Below are 19,713 nucleotides of genomic sequence, written 5' to 3' on the forward strand. Positions count from 1 at the left end.
GGAGACAGTTCGAATCATACGTGAGGCATTTTTCATGAACTTTTAGAATTGCGAAATGACTTTTTTTAGAGCGGGGGATCTCAGTGTCTGAAATATGCAAAATTACCACGAAAATTCGAACGTAGGTTATGGTGACCTACTCTTTGATACACTCCGGGGACTTAAAATACATCAACTGACAAAGTTTCATATGATCAAAGCTTCCAAAATATCCCCTAAATCTTTTTGAAGCTGAATACCTGTAAAATTCAGAATGTGTCTCACCGTGAGCTACTTTAAAAAAAAAATGTTTTAAGGCCCCAAGGTGCATCAACTTACAAGATTTGACGATTCTTAACTTTTTAGCTTACATGTTTACAAAATGATTTGCCATAAAATTCTAAAAGTAGGTCACAATGACTTACTTCTAGATTTGGTTGACACATCTTATTAGATTGGTTGACACACTCCAAGGGTCATGATGCATAAACTGAAAAGTTTTGATGATCGTAGGCTTCAAAGTGTCTGTTTTATGCATCAAATTCCAACTGAAAGCTGATTCTTTCAAGGATCACGAGGTCGATAATCTGACATTTTACAAATAAAAGCAATATTTGCGCAAAATATTCAAACCCATCAACTCTTAGATTTCTCGAGATATGAGCATAGGCGCTTGTTTTCATGATGATATATTCCTTGCATTTACAATAAACATAAAAACGCTATAGTTACTTCTTTTCTACGGATATGAGTTGTGACAGACAGATAGACAAACGTCTGTTAAGTGCTCCTTCATTGTAGCCCTGCTCAGGCTGTCACTGTTGATATTGTAGATATATGGTTTGTATCTGAAATTTATTGACCAACAAGCAAATTCAAAGAATTATGGTCCCCCGCTTTCGGTGTCTTTGTCGGTGAGATGTCATTTTTATGACATGTTGTTTCAAATATGAATGCCATACCATATGTTATTTAGAAGTTATCACCGAACTTATTTTTTAAATTAGGTCAATCATGAAGGTCAACACCTTTAGGGTTCAAAAATCATTACATGATCGGAAAAGTCTTGTCACGGGTAATGCACATTTAAAATACGAAAGCCCAATCTCTTCTCATTTAGAATTCGTGATCAAGGGTAAAGTTCTTGAAAAGAAGGTCAAACGTCCAGGTGAAGGCTACGAGGTCAAAAATCATAGTGTGATAAGGTAGGTCTTGTCACAGGTAATACACATGTTTAAAATAAAAGCCCTATCTCTTGAATCTTTTCTTATTCAAAAGTTATGGGCAATTCAAAGTAATGTTCAAATATTTTGAAAGAAGGGCATACTTCAAGGACAAAGTCGTGGCGTCAAAAATCGTAGTGTATTTAGAAAGGTCTTTGACAGGTTATATACATGTATAATATAAAAGCCGTATTTCTTCTCATTCAAAAAATATGACCAAGGTTAAAGTTTTTTTTACGAACAAACAGACAGATTGGCAAAAGCGAGGGACAACAAGATATATGTTTGTGAAACAATAATGCCACCGTATGGCAGCTTACAGCGAGGGTTGCGGTTCCTCTAATGCAAGTCAAACTTCAAGGTCAAAATATAGCTATCCACAGAAAGTATTGTAAGAAGGAATATACCTGTGAAATATAAAACCCTAGTGCGAACTGTTCAAAAGTTAGTTAAGGCCAATGTTTAAGTTTTTAAAAGTGGTTTATGGTCAAAAATATGTAAACCCACTGAATGGTCTTCTCACAATGAATACCCTTGTGGAGTATGAAAGTCCTAAGACAGAGAGTTCAAAAGTTATTGCCAAGGTCAAAGTGTGTTATTTTTTTATGCTGAACGAAGTTTTGGGGGTATATAGATTTTGTCCTGTCCGTGTGCCTGTCTGTCCGCAAAAACTTTAACCTTACCCATAACTTTTGACTGGATGGAGCTATCGCTTTCACAGTCTCACGCGTATCACTTGTGACAAGACCTTTCTTTGGGTAACACCAAATTTGACATCTTGACCTTGACACATTTTTTACACCAAAATTCCACACTCTTACTTTGGCCATAACCTTTGAACGGTTGGTGCAAGGACTTTCATCCATCACATATGTATTTTTTTGTGACAAGCCCTTCCTTTGGAGATCAAAAACTTTGACCTTCACCTTGAGCTATTGCTTTCACAATTTCACATGTGTATTACTTGTGACAAGACATTTCTTTCACATGCACTTGGGGTATGGACCCCCCCCCCCCCTTTCCATTTTTCTTTTCTTTTTAAATCTGGGGTCGAGTCACCTTTTCCCTATTTTTGTATTCTAATATGCACTACTCGCGTATATATTATCAATAATGTAACTCTTTTGTCTCTATAAGCTATTTTTAAAAATAGGACCAATACACGCTTAGTTTGGACTTTCAGTAAGGCGTGTCATTCTCGACTTTACCTAATTAGCTTCTGAAATTTACACAGCTTTCCTTCACTGTTGAAACAAACATATGATAGAAATGCGGCCGAATGTCAACTGGTGTAGTAAATAGCCAATCAAAAGTTCTCTCAAGACACAGAGGTGGGTCGTAAGTCGTCTCATCGTTGTCAACAACAATTTAAAGTTCCTGATGTTAATAATTTCTTAACCAATGAGAATCTACTTGTATTCGCCATTACGTAGCTCGCCGAGAATGCCACACTTACTGAAAGTCCAAACTAGGGAGAAAATCGTTCTATCGTTTTCGACTGATACATGACAAAAGAGTTACATTATTGATAATATATAGTGCATATTAGAATACAAAAATAGGAAATGTGACTCGACCCCAGATTTAGAAAGAAAAGAAAAATAGAAGGGGTAAAACCAAATTTGACATCTTGACCTTAACACATTTTTACACCAAAATTCCACACTCTTACTTTGGCCATAACTTTTGAACGGTTGATGCAAGGACTTTCATCCATCACATATGTATTTTTTGTGACAAGCCCTTCCATTGGATTTCAACAATTTTAACCTTGACGTACTTTTTAGAAACTTTAACCTTGTCCATAACTTTTGAAGAATAAGAGACAGGGCTTTCATATTTTATATACATGTATGTAATCCTTGTGACAAGGCCTTTCTTTAGAAACCTCAGAACAACCTTTATCCTTTGAGCTTGATACTTTGACTGACCTTTAAAAACGTAAATCTTGGTATAACTTTTGAACAGGTGGCACTTTGGGTATCAACATGTTTGATTGCATTTGAGAAAATTTAACCTACGCAATGTTGTCATACGGGGACATCAATGTTTCACAACCACATCTTGGATTTTGTTTTTTTATGCGCCCGGATCGATAGATCGGTGCGTATATTGTCTTTGTCCTGTTTGTCTGTTTGTTTGTCAACTTTAACCTTTGTCATAAATTTTAAACCATGATAGATAAAGAATGTTTACTTGGTATGTATACTGATGAGGAAATAAAGTACATTGACTATTTGGGTAATTTTACCTCGGACAAAAACATTGGAAATGTAAATATTTATTAATATTTATTCATATATATATATACCAAATTTCATCTGATCATGATATAATAATCTTGTAGGCAGGTTCTGCTTTCCGACATGAAATAAATAGTAAAAATGTTGTCGGTCAGCATTTGAACTATAGTCCTTAGATACATACACACACAGGAGTCATTAGTTTTTTGAAATATTGTTGATTTCAGATTTTTTTTTTCTTTTTCTCGATGCAACTCTAATTAAACGGATAAAAATTTGGTCCAATCATTTTTTTTTTCTTTCATCGTTTATTTTTCATTATGCGTGGAAAACTCTGAATAACAGTATTTTTCAGTCGATTTTGGTCGGAAACATCACACTGTTCCGGAGTTGTTATCCCCCCCGGAAAATATAAATTCCAGGTGATAAGAAAGGGGGCTTTTTGGTTTACCGCTCTTTGGTACAGCTTTACGGCTCTCTTGATGGCATGAAGCGTCGCGACTTCTTCATTCATACATTATTTCATACAGTTCTGGAATTTCCCAACGGGAGAAAACGAGGAGCCTCTTCCCATCCTTGTCAAATGAAAATTTTCTCTCGACGCGATCAGATCCGTCATCGGACCCCGAGTCCTCTTCATCCGATTCCGAATCTTTTTTCTCGGCTTTTTTGTCTTTCTTTGTCGTAAAGTCGATCAAGGTGCGCGCTTTATCCCCGTCTTTCGAAATCTGTACGATCTTTTGCCCAGCACAAAGGTACAAGTTTCCATGTCCATCTAAAGAGATATCTGTTATGGAATCTCTTTGCCACTTAATAAAGTCTGTTTTACGTGTAAATATGAGATCACCACCTATCTCGCTGCAGACAATCAGATTCTTTCTAATATAGTATATTCTACAAAGATCATGGGATAGCGCAAATCGTCCATCCACATTTTGTGGTCCTGCCATTTTTCTCAAAATATCGCCATTTCTGTTTATTTCGGCTATTTCAGATCCATTGCTGCACAAAAGATTTTCATTGAAAAAATGTATACAGCTGATGCTCATTCCAGTGTCTATTTCTCTGGTCAACTTTAGAATGGGATGAATGGAGAATGTGAATAGCTTATGACGTTTCATACCAACAGCTAAATTCTTCTCCGTTGGGTCGACGCATATCGATGTGGGAGGATCGGAAAAGCTGTGAAGCTCTGTGAATTCTGAGCTTTTCTTAACTTCAACCAAAGTACCCCCGCTATAACATGTCTGGTTTAATAGAAAGATTCTTCCCGACGTGAGGACGACTCCGCCATAGAAGTTTTTGTATTCCTCTTCTGATTCTAAATTACACTGCATGGCTACTTTCTTTGGGACAACATCGGAAGATGGGAATGTTATGTCCTCCAATCCAACGTCCACGTACTCCGCAAACAGCTGACACTGCTTGTGGATTCCCGATGTTAGTAAGGTGTCTAACTTTTTTTCCACAAGTTCAGCGACAGACTCGACATTTTCAAATTCCTCTATATCAGGATTCATTTGAAGGGTGTGTTCAGTTCTCAGCTCTGACAATTTCAAAAGTTTCCGGAAGTACAGCAAGAGCTGTTGCTTTAGTTTGGCTGCGGCTACAAACCTTTGCTGTTTGCTCCCAACTTGATCCACCGTTTCAAGGATCTGCTTCATTTCACTAAGTAAACGTAGAAATCCTTTAAATCTCATCTGAATATTGTTAAGTGTGTTCCCATCAGAAACTTGGATGTCTTTGTGATGCAATTCATAATTTTTCTGCAGTTTTTCTAAGTTCTCCTGGAACTTTAAGCCAAAAGTCGATACTTTTTCCTCGAAACATCCGAATACCCCTGTTTTCCCCTTTTCATCCACAGCCTCAATTGCTGCACTGGTTTCCTCCTTGATACTCTTAATTAATGTTCTCAAGATAGCTATATCCACATTTTTATTCTTTACTCTACTTTCAAATACCTGGTCGATTGTCCTCACTTTAAGACAGGTTTTGTGACTGTCAGATATACAAAGGTTACAGCAGAGTACATCGTGGTCATGACAGTATAATTCCAGTTGTTTCTTGTGGTGGACTAGGCAGAGTTCGGTTACTTCTATTTGAGATGATTCAAAATACTCATTTATCGATAAAACCTGATGACGGTCGTGATCGGAGATTCTGCGGTGCAGATATTTGTTGCACATCTCGCACAGGCTCTGTCGGCAAGCTCTGCAGTGGAAAATAGCCTCTCTCTTCTCGTTGACCACACGGCAAGGGTCGCAACTCTTCCGAGCTTTGTTCCCATCTCCAGAACAAATCAGATTTTCGATCAGACGATTTATCGGAAAAAAATCAACCAAATCCCGAGGGGACAGATTCTGTGAGGAAAGGGTAAATTCCTCTAAACACACTGGACACTCCAATGTTAGATTTTCGCCATACTTCGATTTCTTTATTAAATTGTTTATGCACAGGCTACAAAAGGTGTGTTGACAAGGAAAATCTCTTGGATTGTCTATTTGTTTCTTACACAGAAAACACGGGAAAATATCCGACCCAACAGCATCCATCTTCTTGTGTAGCCTGTATTCAGTTGTATCTTTACCCTTTCAATCTCCTGTTGTATTATTGACCATGGCATTGCATAGCAATCCGGATATTTGACCGTGCATATTTGAGTTGTATAATTTTGAGACTAGAGAGTTCCGATAATAAAATGAAGTAAAACGTGCTTGAAGTCGAAGTCATTTGTCAAGAGAATTGTTTGCATTATTATATGTTGCCAAGCGAGTAAACATACATATAACATGGTGGAGAATTTAAAGAAGAAGATTGTGAGTTAACATCTGATTAGACATTTTGTGAGTGTGTGACAGAAAGTGAGAAAATCACGGGGGAAGGCGCGACTGACATTTTGCCGCCATTTTCAGTCGAGGTGTGTATCATCGGAATTGATCGTCATGCACATATAATACTTGACTCTTTACCACTGTACAATGGCTACCTATCAAGACGATACTAATCCTCCTGAAATTAGTCGAGTTCTACCATCCCTAGACGATTTGTGTAATACACCTGCACCAAAGTCACACATGTTTAGGGAGGAACCATTGCACCTAACATATGACTGTCCCCCACATCAATCTACCCCATACGTAGAACCGCCAAGGGCACCTGTACTCCATTCGGCACCAATCATTCCCATTACCCTTACAAAGTTTAGTGGGTTTGCCCATGAGGATGGAGAGAAGTTTTTATCGGACTTCAAAGCCATCATGACTTTACAAGGAATCACACAGGATCATCCCAAAGTTTCTGCTTTTTCTCTATATTTAGCAGGACCAGCCTTTTTGTGGTTCGATACGTTACCAGTCATGACAAAATCATCCTGGCACCGGATTGAAGCCGAATTTAAACTTAAGTATGTGTCCTTCACTCTCCATATGAATGGATCTCTCATAGCGGACACTGAGGCATTTAACAGCCTCAAACTGAAAACTACTGTTGAGGAGTTTTATTTCCACATACTCAAACTAGGAAAAAAACTCAAGAAGTCACCGCTTGATTTGATGACGAAATTCATTGACGGGCTTCCGACACAGCTACAATTTTTTGTTCGGGCAGGGAGACCTACCGACATTGACGAAGCACTGCAGAGTGCACGGGTAGGGGAGTCAGTGGGATATGGTAGCGCTGTGAGTAGATGCAATGCAATTTTAGCAACTCAACCCAGCTCATCTTTACAGGACCAAATTAATGATCTCACGGTAAAGATGACATCCTTGACAGAAATGTTGAAACAGCCACCCCAACCTCCTCGTCCACAGACTAGGCAGCAACGCACTGAGGGGAACAGGATCATCTGTTATACCTGCCATGGTCCAGGACACCGCCGAAGTGAATGTCAGTGGACGGGGGCGACACCCAGTAATCCGGAAGCACAATGCCAACTGTGCCAACAGTATGGACACATTGCGACAGACTGTGCCTTGTTCCCTCATTCGCAACCGGAAAACCAGAGAGGCTCGGGCGCCACCGGACGCGGGCGAACCAAGAAGGGCAATTAAAGCGTCACCGGAGTCGATCCCCTAGTCGCAGTCGTATACCAGCTGTGAACGCGTGTGAATACCATGACAAGCCGTGTACATGTGACTTTATTTCAACTGATAGTGACAGTTCCTCACGCTCACGCTGCAGTGCACATGTAACTGATATTGACAGTAGTGTATCTGCAGACAATATGCGCGAGTCTTACAAGCCGTGTGCATGTGACTTTATTTCCTCTGATAGTGACAGTGTTTTAGGAATGGCAAATTGTATTCACAATGATGTTCACAATAATTTATCAACTTGTACTGATACAGACAGTACTGATATTGTCAATGATGAATGTTTAGATGTTATACATGATGTTTCAAAGCTTTTGTACATGCCAGTGTCTGTGAAACATGTAAAAATCTCTGCTTTGTTAGACAGCGGTAGTACAATCAATATTATGTCATATGCATTGTTTAGTTCACTGCCAAAGAAATCTTGTACCCCATTACTTACCTGTTGTACGGATAATGAGATTGTTGTTGCTAGTGGTCAGAGAGTTGACATAGTGGGTACTTCATGTGTGAAACTTAGAGTTCCCTCTGGGAAGCATTCAGTTCTTGTTTATGTACTTAGACATACCTCACATCCTTTGATTTTAGGTACAGAATATTTAAAATCGCATAAGATAGTGTTGAATTTTGGAAATTGTTCTGTGCAATTTAAAAACTGTAATTTGAAGTGTGGTGCTTATGTTGAATTACCTCCTAACAAAGAGAGTATTGTACAAGTTCGAGTACCTAGATCTGTTTTTGTTGGTACTCAAGGTATTTGTATGACATCAAACAAAGCATTGAAATTAGGATTGTTGGTCGCTAGAGCAATTGTTACTGTGTCATATAATCATGTACTTTGTTTGAAAGTTTGTAATACTACTACTTCTCGTATTCTGTTGAAGAAAGGAGACCTTTTAGCCAAACTGTCACCGTTAGATGACTCATGTCATGTTATTTCATTACAGGGTAGTAGACAAGCTTATGACCAATGTAACAATGTAGATATCAAGTCTAATGCAGTTCAGACATTTATGTCAAATTTTGATTTAGACAAACAGTGTTCACATTTGTCTGATTCTCAGATATCTCAATTGTCACAAACACTTTATGAACATAAAAATTTGTTTGTTACAAAAGAAAATCCAAGTTTAGGGTTCACCACACTGGTCCAACACCATATCCATCTTAAACCAGACTCTAAACCTAAACATCAGCGTCCATATCGGTTAAACCCAGACAAGAAGGAAGTGTTACGTCATCACTTACAGGAGCTCTTACATCAAGGTATCATTGCACCTGTAGAAGCTGATGAAAATGTTCCCATCACTAGCCCTATTGTGCTCGTAAGCAAACGTAAGAAACCAAAAGCGGGTGTCCACCCTGGTTCCAAAGAGTCAAGTCTGTCTATGTATCGTTTCTGCTGTGACTTCCGTTATTTAAACTCCCAGTCTGAACATTTTAGATATACTATACCTGACTTACAGGAGTTGGCGGAATCTTTCACCCATCGTATACCAAACTTCATATCATCTATTGACTTGAGCTCTGGATTCTTTCAGATGGGCATAGCTCCAGAATCTTCCAAGTATACAGCATTTAACACCTGTTTTGGCACCTATAAATTCCTTCGCTTACCAATGGGACTCAGCACAGCGCCAAACTCATTTCAGCTCTTGATGGACAAAGTTTTACATGGACTTACCTTTCGTTCAGCATTATGTTATCTTGACGATGTGATTATATGTTCTGATACCTTTGAATCACATTTAAAGGACCTTACAGAGCTGTTTGACCGATTCCGACAGGCTGGCCTTAAACTTAATCCCAGCAAGTGCACATTTGCACAAAGGAAGTGTCTTTTCCTTGGACATGTGATCTCCAAAGATGGTCTGTCCCCTCCCCCAGATAGGGTAGATGCCATACAGAAATACCCAGCACCATCATCTGTGTCATCACTTCGACGTTTCTTGGGCATGGTGGGCTGGTTTCGGAAGTATATTCCAAATTTTTCCTCTATTGCTGATCCACTTTTCTTCCTTCTCAAGAAAGGTGTGCATTTCCGGTGGACCAAACAGCATGAGGTATCGTTTCAAGAACTAAAGAAGCAACTTTCGAACTCACCAATACTTGCATACCCTCGTTTTGATCTGCAGTTTCGCATTGCTGTGGATACATCAAGTCGGGGCATTGGGTTCATGCTGTACCAAAATCATCCAGGAGAGGATAACTTGGAAACTCCACATGTCGTACGTTATGGTTCCAAAGGACTGTCCAAATGGCAGCGTTCTTATGGACCAACAAAGTTGGAACTCTTGGGAATGACATACGCTGTTTTGGAATGTGCGTCATACATCAGAGGAACCCATTTCATAGTGGAATGTGACCATCAAGCTCTGAAACCCCTGTACCAGAAGAAACTCAAGGGTGCCATTTATGAGCGCTGGTTAGCCATTCTACAGGAGTTTAATTTTGATATTGTTTACAAGCCAGCGAAGGAAATGTGTGTACCTGATTCATTATCTCGTGACTTACCAGATAACAGTGACGCCAGTTTTGACAGTCCAGATCAGGAAGATCTCTTCTTTCCCTACATTAAAGAGGAAACTGGACAAATTCATTTTCCGTGTGGGAAACCCCTGACTCCGCATCTGATCAACACTGGTCACAAGGAGCTTAATCATCTCAGACTGGACACAAAACCTCATCAAGACAATGGATATGATGCAGATACCGATGAGCCAACTGCAAAAATATTTCCAAAACCACCTAAGAAATCTCTGGATTTCCTACCATGGAGGAAATATCCCAATGGAAAGCCATTTCCTAAATCACCATTGGAAAAACCAGACAAAGTTGACCATGTAATGAGTGCATGTGATAGTGACACTGTTACTCACAATACCAACAAAAGTGATATTGACACTGTTGTAAGTGAAACTAATGGACACTCAAATATTTGTGCACCTTTGATCTGTGACAACAAACTTGGTGATAGTGATACTTGTACTATTGATCATCCTAAAAGTGCGAATGACCATCACATTGACACTGTGCTTTATGATAAAACAAGTGAAAATGACACTTATACTGACCATCATACTGACACTGTGCTTCATGATAATTTTAGTGCTACTGACACTTCTACTCATGTTCACAAAATTAGTGCTAGTGATATTGATTCTGACACTGTGATTCAGGAATCAAGGAATACCGATGCTATAAGTGATAGTAACCATGGATATCACGACCTTGTTAACTCTGATACTGTACTTGACGATAGTGTGACAGACAGATACAATGCTGATACCGTAATTGAGAATGAGACCTCGGACAGAATACCTGACAAACCTGTTCAGGATAGTGCACTGGAGCTACTTACCAAAACAGACCTTTCTCTGTCCAGCATTGCCATGTTACAGAAATCAGATCCTGATTTGAGACTTATTCTAGATTATTTGCAGCAAGACAAACTACCACTTTCACAGAAAGCTGCTCGAAAAATTATTCTAGAAGCCCCGGATTATCTAGTGACTGATGGTGTTTTATTTCACTCGCGTATAGCCAAAGCTAAGCGTACCAAGGGCCTTAACAACTTTCAACTTGTCGTCCCACAGGCTCTTATCAAAACAGTTCTAGAATTGTACCACGATTCACCTATGGGAGCTCATGGTGGCATTAATGACACCCTAGATCGCATAAAAGAACATTATTATTTTTCCAAGATGTCATCCATCATAAGTGATTTTGTGAAATCTTGCAATATTTGCCAAAGTCGGAAAATGACCCAAGCAAAGACAAAGGCAAATATAGTGTCCTTTCCTACTCCAGGTAAACCCTTTGATGTGTGGCAAATAGATCTACAAGGACCACTACCTGTGTCTTATAAGGGAAATACATACATATTTACTGCTACTTGTATGTTCAGCAAATTTTTGTTTGCTGTACCCATCCCAGCTAAGGACGCTATTACTGTGTCATCTGCCTTGTATCAGCTGTTTACTACATTTGGTGGATGCGACACCATACTCAGTGATCAAGGGACTGAATTTACCGCACAGGTAACAACAGAAGTTTGTAGAATGCTAGGCATATCCCAACAATTTACGCCTAGTTTTGCACACCACTGTCTCGGTGCATGTGAAAGAATGCACAGAACACTAGAGGAACGACTTACTCCATATATGGACAAACAGAGACGAAACTGGGACGAGAAGCTCTCATCCATTGTGTTTGCCATTAATCAGAGCATAAATTCTACTCTAGGATATTCCCCATTTGAGATAGTGCTTGGATACAGACCACGGTTTCCCCTGTCACCAGTGACCCTTAATTCTGACCTTCATACTTTACCGAAGGGGAGTCAGGAGTACATGGATGCTTTTCTTGACAAACTACATACAATCCGCACAGAAGTACGGAACAACATTGAGGCTAATAAGGATACTATGGTTACCAGAGCAAACCAAAACTCGCATCCTTTACACCTCGTGAAAGGGGATTATGTTTACCTGTCTATTCCTGCAGTAGGCCCTGCACAGAAGCTTCAAGCCAAGTTCTCTGGACCTCATATAGTGCATCAAGTTTTCTCGGACTCTCGTGTATTACTAGTAGATCAGAACACTGGGAAAGTTTTTAGTGAACCCATTCATGTGAACAGATTAAAGATGGCTTACGTTCGTGCACCATCACCACAACCCTATCTACTTGGCCCGGTTATAACTCGCACGACAGTCTCGCCTGCTTGTACTGATCAACAGACACAGACAGACACTCATACCAAACCGGATTCCAACCAAACACCAGATCTCCAGAATCCCATGGTACATACCCCAGGTGATGACCCTTTGACCCAGAATTCTCAGGGAGGAATCCTGGACATGAACTCTACACATAAAGATGGTTCAGGGAAGCGTGAACGTAAGGTACCTGTGTTACCCGAACAAGTGCGACCTCGCCGCATGTGTAAGAAGCCTCTTCGCTATAGAGACTCTGACCATCGAGATCCTCTTTCAGTTGAAGTTAGTTCAATGTCGGACACTGGAACACTTTACAAGGTTAAGCGAGTGCTAGGACACGGGTAATTCCAAGGAGTTCCTAGTGCATTTCTCTGGGGTCAGAATTCTATGTGGTTACCTTGGGATGCTTTGAACACTAAGACACAAGAATTAATCAAACAAAAACCTCCCCCAATGTTAAAGTAATTTTTGTATACTACAATTGAGTTGTGTTTCTTTCATATACTGGTATTTGAAATTGCTGTGGATGCATTACTGTACATGTACTACATTTGTCTTGAGAATGTAATGAATTGTAGTATGACATGGTAATTCACCTGAAATTGGTCAGTTGATGTCAACATATTAATTAATAACATGTGTTGCATATTATTTGATGATGATATTAATTTCTTTTTTATTGCAAATTTTTTTTACAGGAGATACCTATTTTCATGTATTTTTTTTTAAGACACAAGAATTAATCAAACAAAAACATTTTCAATAATATTTATATTTTTGCATACATTTACATGTGACCACTTTGTTTGAGGTCTGCTTTATTGTGGATTTATCACTGAAATGGCATAATTATGTTCCCCAAACGAAGTTGGGGAACATATTGTTTTTACTCTGTTTCTTATTATTATTATTATTATTCCTGGGAAAATTTTGTCCTTGAGTGATCTTGTAAACTACACATCCGACTAAGGTAAAATGTTTTTGTATACATGTTATGTAGATTTGCCAAACAAAATTGCGCGCACGTGCTTGTGCAACATGTTGACCGATTTAATTGATATAGGCGTAACTTTTTAAATTTTTGATGAAATGCTTTGAAACTCATAATGTAAGGATATATTAGTAATATAGACAATATGATATGATCAAAATAGCAAGATCTTACGCGCATGCACGTGCGCTTTGCTCTGATTGGCTGAAACTAAAGTCTCAATATCTTGTTTTTTGAGGAGATCCTTTGAAATTTTGAACATAGCCATGCATTGATATCCTACAACATGATATATAGAAATTATCATGAAAACACGTGCATGTAATGAATTGGTGAAACTTTAAATAGCTATAACTCCCTTGATTTTATGAGATATATAAAATGACTTTTTAAAAAAAGGTAATTCACACTGAACATTGGTGAGTTGATCTGTCAACATAAAAAGCTATAACTCCCTTGGTTTTTATTTGGAACATAGATATATTAAATGTGTTGTATGGTATTGCATTGATGATGATATTAATTTCTTTTTTATTGCAAATAGATATATATTGGACTCTACAAGAAGGTATGGTCTCCATGCACATGCATACAGATACCTATTTTCATGTAGTTTTTTTTTTACATTTTCAGATTTAATATTTATATTTTTGCATACATTTACATGTGACCTTTTGGATTAAATACTTTAATATTTGTATATTAAAATATATAGAGTGTCTGCTTTATTGTGGCTAAAATTTTATCATTTCTGAAATGGCATGGAGTTTGTGTTAATAAATGAAGCTGACAGGGAATATGGCACCAAAAGGGAGTAAGTTGTTACAATAGCACTGTATTACTTGTAAGTTGTATAATGATATACATTCTGTAAATGTATACTTTAGTCACTTGGGCTCAGTTATGTTGTATGAGTTTCACACCATATCGATGACTTTTGTTTGCATAGGTTGATGCTTGAAAGAGGTATTGTTCATGTCATTGAAGTCATATTAGTGTGTGTGACTGAGTATATCACTTTACTAGAATAAAATTGAACTGTTTTACAAATACCACTAGAGACGATAATAAAATGAAATAATACACCGCCAAAGGCTTCAATAATGTTTGACCTGCCAGCTACCGGGTCATAGACCGGTGAAGGCTAATTAAACTAGCATTCCAATCTACAGTATTGAGGATATATGTAACAGAAAGTTATGTAGTGTACAAAGATACAAGTAGTCATTTATTAAATTTTATTAATCTAAATACCGATACAGATCGACAGTGTACATAGCTATACTAACATCTTTTGATTGAAAATGTATTATTGCATGTAATAGGGCCTATTAGAGTTTTGATAAAGAACATTATTTATAAACTCTAACATTGTTGATAATTGTACATATAAAATAATTGAGCAAAGGATGGCTGATATTTATAGACAAAATATTTTTTCATTTGTGACTTCTTCTTCGAAAGGACGATTGTACCATTACGTTGTAAATAACTTTGTATTACAAAGATATTTACAAAACCTATTGATGATAGATGTAAGGGAATGATCATATTCATATTTCATATTTTAAATGTCCATTTTATAAAAATTTGAGAAGTATGTACATTAAGAAGTATTATTATGTCAAACCAAGTGTATTTAAAGTTATAAGTTTAATGAGTAGTCAAAATGTAAAAGAGTTATCTAATTTGGGTTTTTTTTTTTATATAAAGCTACTGCTCTACGAAAGTCTAATTTGTAATTACTTTTGATATTTATATCCTCTGTGTACTTCTGTATATAATATCTATTCTGTACTCTTTATCATGTTTATATGCTGTATAAAATCTGATTAGCCTTTGGCTAAAAGAATAAAGAAAGTAAACGCGTAAAAACAGATTATTATAACAGATTACCTATATGTGTATACCATAATTAATTATGTACATACAACTTATTTCTGCTAATCCATGTGTCAGAACAAATCGTGCACACACTCAATAAACATGTGTAATTGTTTTTGAGATCTTACAGTAATTGCTTAGAATTTCGTCTGTATACACTTTACAAAATACGTAAGGTCAACCCCCCTCTCCGGACCTTGACCTTTACTGATCATAGTCTCGTCTTAACTGAATACCAATCTGTCCATCTGTATCAACTAATTTCTGAACATGCTACTTTTATAAAAATATTAACATTGCATAAAGAATAAACTAAGTGTAAAAATTGTAATTCAACATACAAATCATACTGATATATAGAGTCCAACTAACAACATACAAATCATACTGATATAGGGTGAATTCACCATGCATCGGATACCCTTGTACTTCAACAAGTTCTAGCGATATCGCTACCGACGGAAAATTATAAAATGGAGTTTAGCATTTAGTTTGTGATTAAAATAACAATTTAGGACACAATTATATGCTGTTTACTGAGAAAATATCGCCAAAAATCGAGTTTTTAGAAAAAACTGAAAATTCACCATGGATCGGACATTGTTCACCATGCATCGGACAGACGGTATGGAGACCGGAAAAATATCAAACCTTTATCACAGTGCTTTAAAATCCTTGATATGGATATATTTTCATCTTTTATCTCAGAAATAACCCTCAACTTTAATTTAATCGACGATATTATTGCACAAATGTAGAACGATTCTCGAGACCTCACTCTGCCTTAGAAATGCTTTAAAATGCTTATAATGTCGCGCCTTTTTTGTCATGGTTTATCATGCTCTGGTTTGTAGAAATAAATTGAGTAAAATTCCAGACGTCATATATCGATAACTTGTATTTTGACTGAAAATATAGAGTTTTTATTTTCTTTTTGCAAAAAACAGCTGTCAGCTGGGTTCTGTATGAAAATGGTAGTGCTTACCTTTGCATCGAAAAGTGTCCGATGCATGGTTAATTTGTGTCCGATGTACGGTGAAAATAGCATACTAGTAAAAACCAGCTCTAATAAGAATTAAACAAATATTGAAGTGAAATTTAATTATAATTTATGTAAAATTACCAATCCCTGACAAAATTCACCAAAGTCCGACTCGTTCCGTGGAAGTTGAATTTAAAAGAACGATAACTCTAAAAATTGCAAAATCATAAATTTCGGGTTATTCCCCTTTGATGATGTAAAATATGACGTAACTTCAAGGCCATTTGTGGGGTATTTTTATCCCAACATGATAAACACAATCGGTATTATTAAAAAATTTCAATCTTCATCTTTATGACAGAAACAAATAAATACACAGAACTCTTGGGATGAAAGAGAGTTTAATGCCTAAAGTTGTCCGAAGCAAGGTATGTGTCCGATGCATGGTGAACTCACCCTATAGAGTCCAACTAAAAAAAAAGTTAAACGCAGTGTAGAACTTGATAGTTTAACAGCTAATATTACGTTCATCCAAACGATTTCGACACTTTTTATAGTTTTGATGTTATCGATAAAATTATCTGAGTATCCATGTAGGACAGGAATGGATCTTATCCAACACGATACCTGGCACAGTGTCAAAGGTCATGACACTGACTTATGTTATTTTGATATGGTAATAGTCAAATAAAAAAGGAAGTAAAGAAGTTTGGTCTAGTCCATAACTTGAAAATAATACAGAGATACAAAAAAATGTTGTACTTGAAACAGATAACACACGAGTATGTACCTTTTAATGGAACTTATCATAACAGAAAAAAACCCACCCACAATGCAATGCTTTGACCATATCTCTTATATATATAAAAAAGTGACTTACATGACTATGTAAATTACAGGATCAAGAAACAAACTTAGACTTAAGTCAAATTTTCGATCACCTGTAAAATGTTTATTAATTACTGTATTCATCTCAAAATTTGCAAAGAACAGCACATTTGTGAATAAGTATTGAAACTTATTTTAATTTTGATCCACTTGACTTCCACAACAATAAAGTACAATATGAAGATTTTTGCTTAAGCTTAAGATGCTTCATGATTCTGGGACTGGCAGGTAACTTGAATACAAATAACGATCACTGCATTAAAGTTCAAAACTATAAAATAGGTGTGAATCAAACTTGATCATCTTTGACTTAGTCACTATCTGGTGAACACGACTCCTTGGTAGGATATAATTCGCACAGACTCTGGTTTGTCTTTATTTAAGATTTTGTAATACATTTGTTATGGCATTTGATAAAAAGATCTTAAAAATTTAAGGTGCTAACTCTAAGGAAATCTGAGGACTCCATTAACATTTGTGATTCATTACGAATATGCAATAATATTGCCCCAGCAGCAGTTCTTCAAAAAGTATCTCTCTTCTATTCAGTATCGCTGTTTTCTTCATTTTCATCATCGATGTATAGATCGAAGACTTTTACTAATCCGTCGCACGAATAATCAGAGTACAAAACGCAGAACTTTTTCCCTTCACGATCGAACCTAAGAAAAAGTGGCTGTAAATCTGAATCTTGGTCTAAAATGACTCTGGACGCTGTCTCCTCGCCTCTAGGGACTTGCAAAACCTCGTAACGCAAAGTCTCGCAGACATACACATTACCGTAGTGATCTATATCCAATCCACAAAAGCTCTGGGAATAACTATGATTATCCGATTCCGCCCTCCCGACAGACTGGCTACCCGCCACATCTTGCCAAAATATGCTCTGGTGGTTATCAAAGTATATGCGTCGTCCGTCTTTGGAGAGCGCAATCTCCTGACCATTTATGGGTCCTGGAAGAAAACGCAAAAGTTTTCCACTTTCATTAAGAACTGCAATGCCTTCATCACTGCGACACAGTCGGCAGTAGAACTTATTTGAAAAGAAGCGAAATCCTGCAATCTCGATGTTAGTTTGAAAGTGTCCAACCCGCTGTAACTTCATCTCATGAAATGTAAATGTTATGATTTTCTCGTCGCTTGTGAGGACAAACACTCGTTTTTCCTCTTCATCCAAACAGATTTTCGATAACTTGAAGTCATCATTACCTGGTAATTCATATAGAGTGTACAGGTTTTTTTCGCTCAACGCTTGAATTTTTTCGATCTCCAAGAGCAAAACGGTACCGTCCTTTAAAGGAACACAGTCAGAACAGTATCGTGACACTTCTTCGTCGTATTTCGCTATTTCCCTTGCTTTCAATTTTGACGGATTTACCTGAGTTTTTGGTTCAGAGTCATCAAACTGAAAAATGTCTTCAAATGAATTTAGTGCTTCAGAAATTTCATCAATGCCAACTGTTTCGACGTCGTTTTCGTCCAACTGTGCTATGTATTCGATTTCGCTCATTTCCTCAACTTCGGTGTTCAATTGACAGTCAAAATCAAATTGTTTTCCGTATTGCTTTTCCAGTCGTTCAATTTGTTTCTGAATTTGGGACTTTACTTTCAAAACGGTGACAAACATTTGTCTACGCGTTCCCCGTATTGCAACGATTTTCAGCAATTTTTCAGCCTCTGCGACTGTTCTAAGAAATGCTTCTAAATGTTTTTTGGCAGAAGCAAGGTAATTTACTTCCTTTCTCTGCGTTTCTTTAAGTTTTTCGTTAAAAATATTACGCATTTCTTCTAGCTTCTTCTTCATGTTGTCGACAGTTGATGAAACCGTTTTGCTATAATCGACGTATTTCATATCATGACCTTCTACTGCCTCGTTTACAGGGATCAGAGCCGAGTCTGTCTTTTCTATGACAGATACAACGTTAGACTGGACTTCCTTTGGTACTTCGTGTGTATTCTCCTGCTTAGCAATGCTATCAATAGGCTTGACTTCAGAACAAGCTCTGTGATCGGTTACCATACAGATTTTGCAGCAGAGCAGCTTGTGCGAGGTACAGTATTTCTCCAGGATTTCATTTGTATGCAGAACACATGTACTGGTAGTGTTCTGGTTGTCCTCTTCGACTGCGTGCTCTAAAATAACGTGTTCCTGAAATCCCTCTATACGACGGTGGACATAGGAGTAGCACATCTCACAAAGATTCTCATTGCAGTTCTCGCAATGATACGTCGCTACTGTATCTTCCGTGGCTCTAAAACAAGGGTCACATTTGTTCCCGCCTCTGCCAGCATTCGACAGCGACTCCAGTAAAAAGTTGCGAGGCAAAGATCGTATCCAATCTTTCGCTGAAAGGTTTGAATTTGGCGCCAAAACTTCATCGCCGCAAATAGGGCATTCAACTGAACATTGAAAATTCTTATCTTCTTCACCACTTTTACATACGAGAGCATCGATACATTTTTCACAGAATGTGTGAAAACAAGGTAAAATTCTCGTGGAAGAAAATTTATCACCACAAATTGAGCACAAGAAGTCCTCCCTACTCGTCTCCATCTCAACAAGCACAGAGTGGGCGTATAATGAACGCTTCAATAATTAGGTCATTCATCCTTCTAAAGCTGCCAAATCATTATTTCACATTAACATTGGAGTTACCCTTCTTGGCAAGTTTAATGAAATAGCTTATACCTCAGGCGATTGACCAACTGAAAGT

The 19,713-nt window shown here is 37.5% G+C and overlaps 2 protein-coding genes across 2 annotated transcripts; both read right to left on the bottom strand.

Moving 5' to 3' along the window:
• Nucleotides 1-3,951: 3,951 nt before the first annotated feature.
• On the bottom strand, nt 3,952-5,997 carry LOC134265613 (uncharacterized). The gene has a single exon (XM_062747840.1). The coding sequence runs from the start codon at nt 5,995-5,997 to the stop codon at nt 3,952-3,954; it is 2,046 nt and encodes a 681-aa protein (XP_062603824.1).
• Nucleotides 5,998-16,889: 10,892 nt separating this feature from the next.
• LOC134265427 (tripartite motif-containing protein 2-like) lies at nt 16,890-19,664 on the bottom strand. Its single transcript, XM_062747635.1, has one exon. The coding sequence runs from the start codon at nt 19,551-19,553 to the stop codon at nt 17,541-17,543; it is 2,013 nt and encodes a 670-aa protein (XP_062603619.1). The 5' UTR covers nt 19,554-19,664; the 3' UTR covers nt 16,890-17,540.
• Nucleotides 19,665-19,713: the final 49 nt, after the last annotated feature.

The sequence above is a fragment of the Saccostrea cucullata genome, unplaced genomic scaffold (genome assembly GCF_032062105.1).
Source record: "Saccostrea cucullata isolate Sc308-1 unplaced genomic scaffold, CSIRO_AGI_Scuc_v1 ctg157, whole genome shotgun sequence".
NCBI lineage: Eukaryota > Metazoa > Mollusca > Bivalvia > Ostreida > Ostreidae > Saccostrea > Saccostrea cuccullata.

Coding starts and splice junctions, on each gene's coding strand:
- LOC134265613 (XM_062747840.1), bottom strand. CDS start 5,997: ATGGATGCTGTTGGGTCGGATATTTTCCCGTGTTTTCTGTGTAAGAAA.
- LOC134265427 (XM_062747635.1), bottom strand. CDS start 19,553: ATGGAGACGAGTAGGGAGGACTTCTTGTGCTCAATTTGTGGTGATAAA.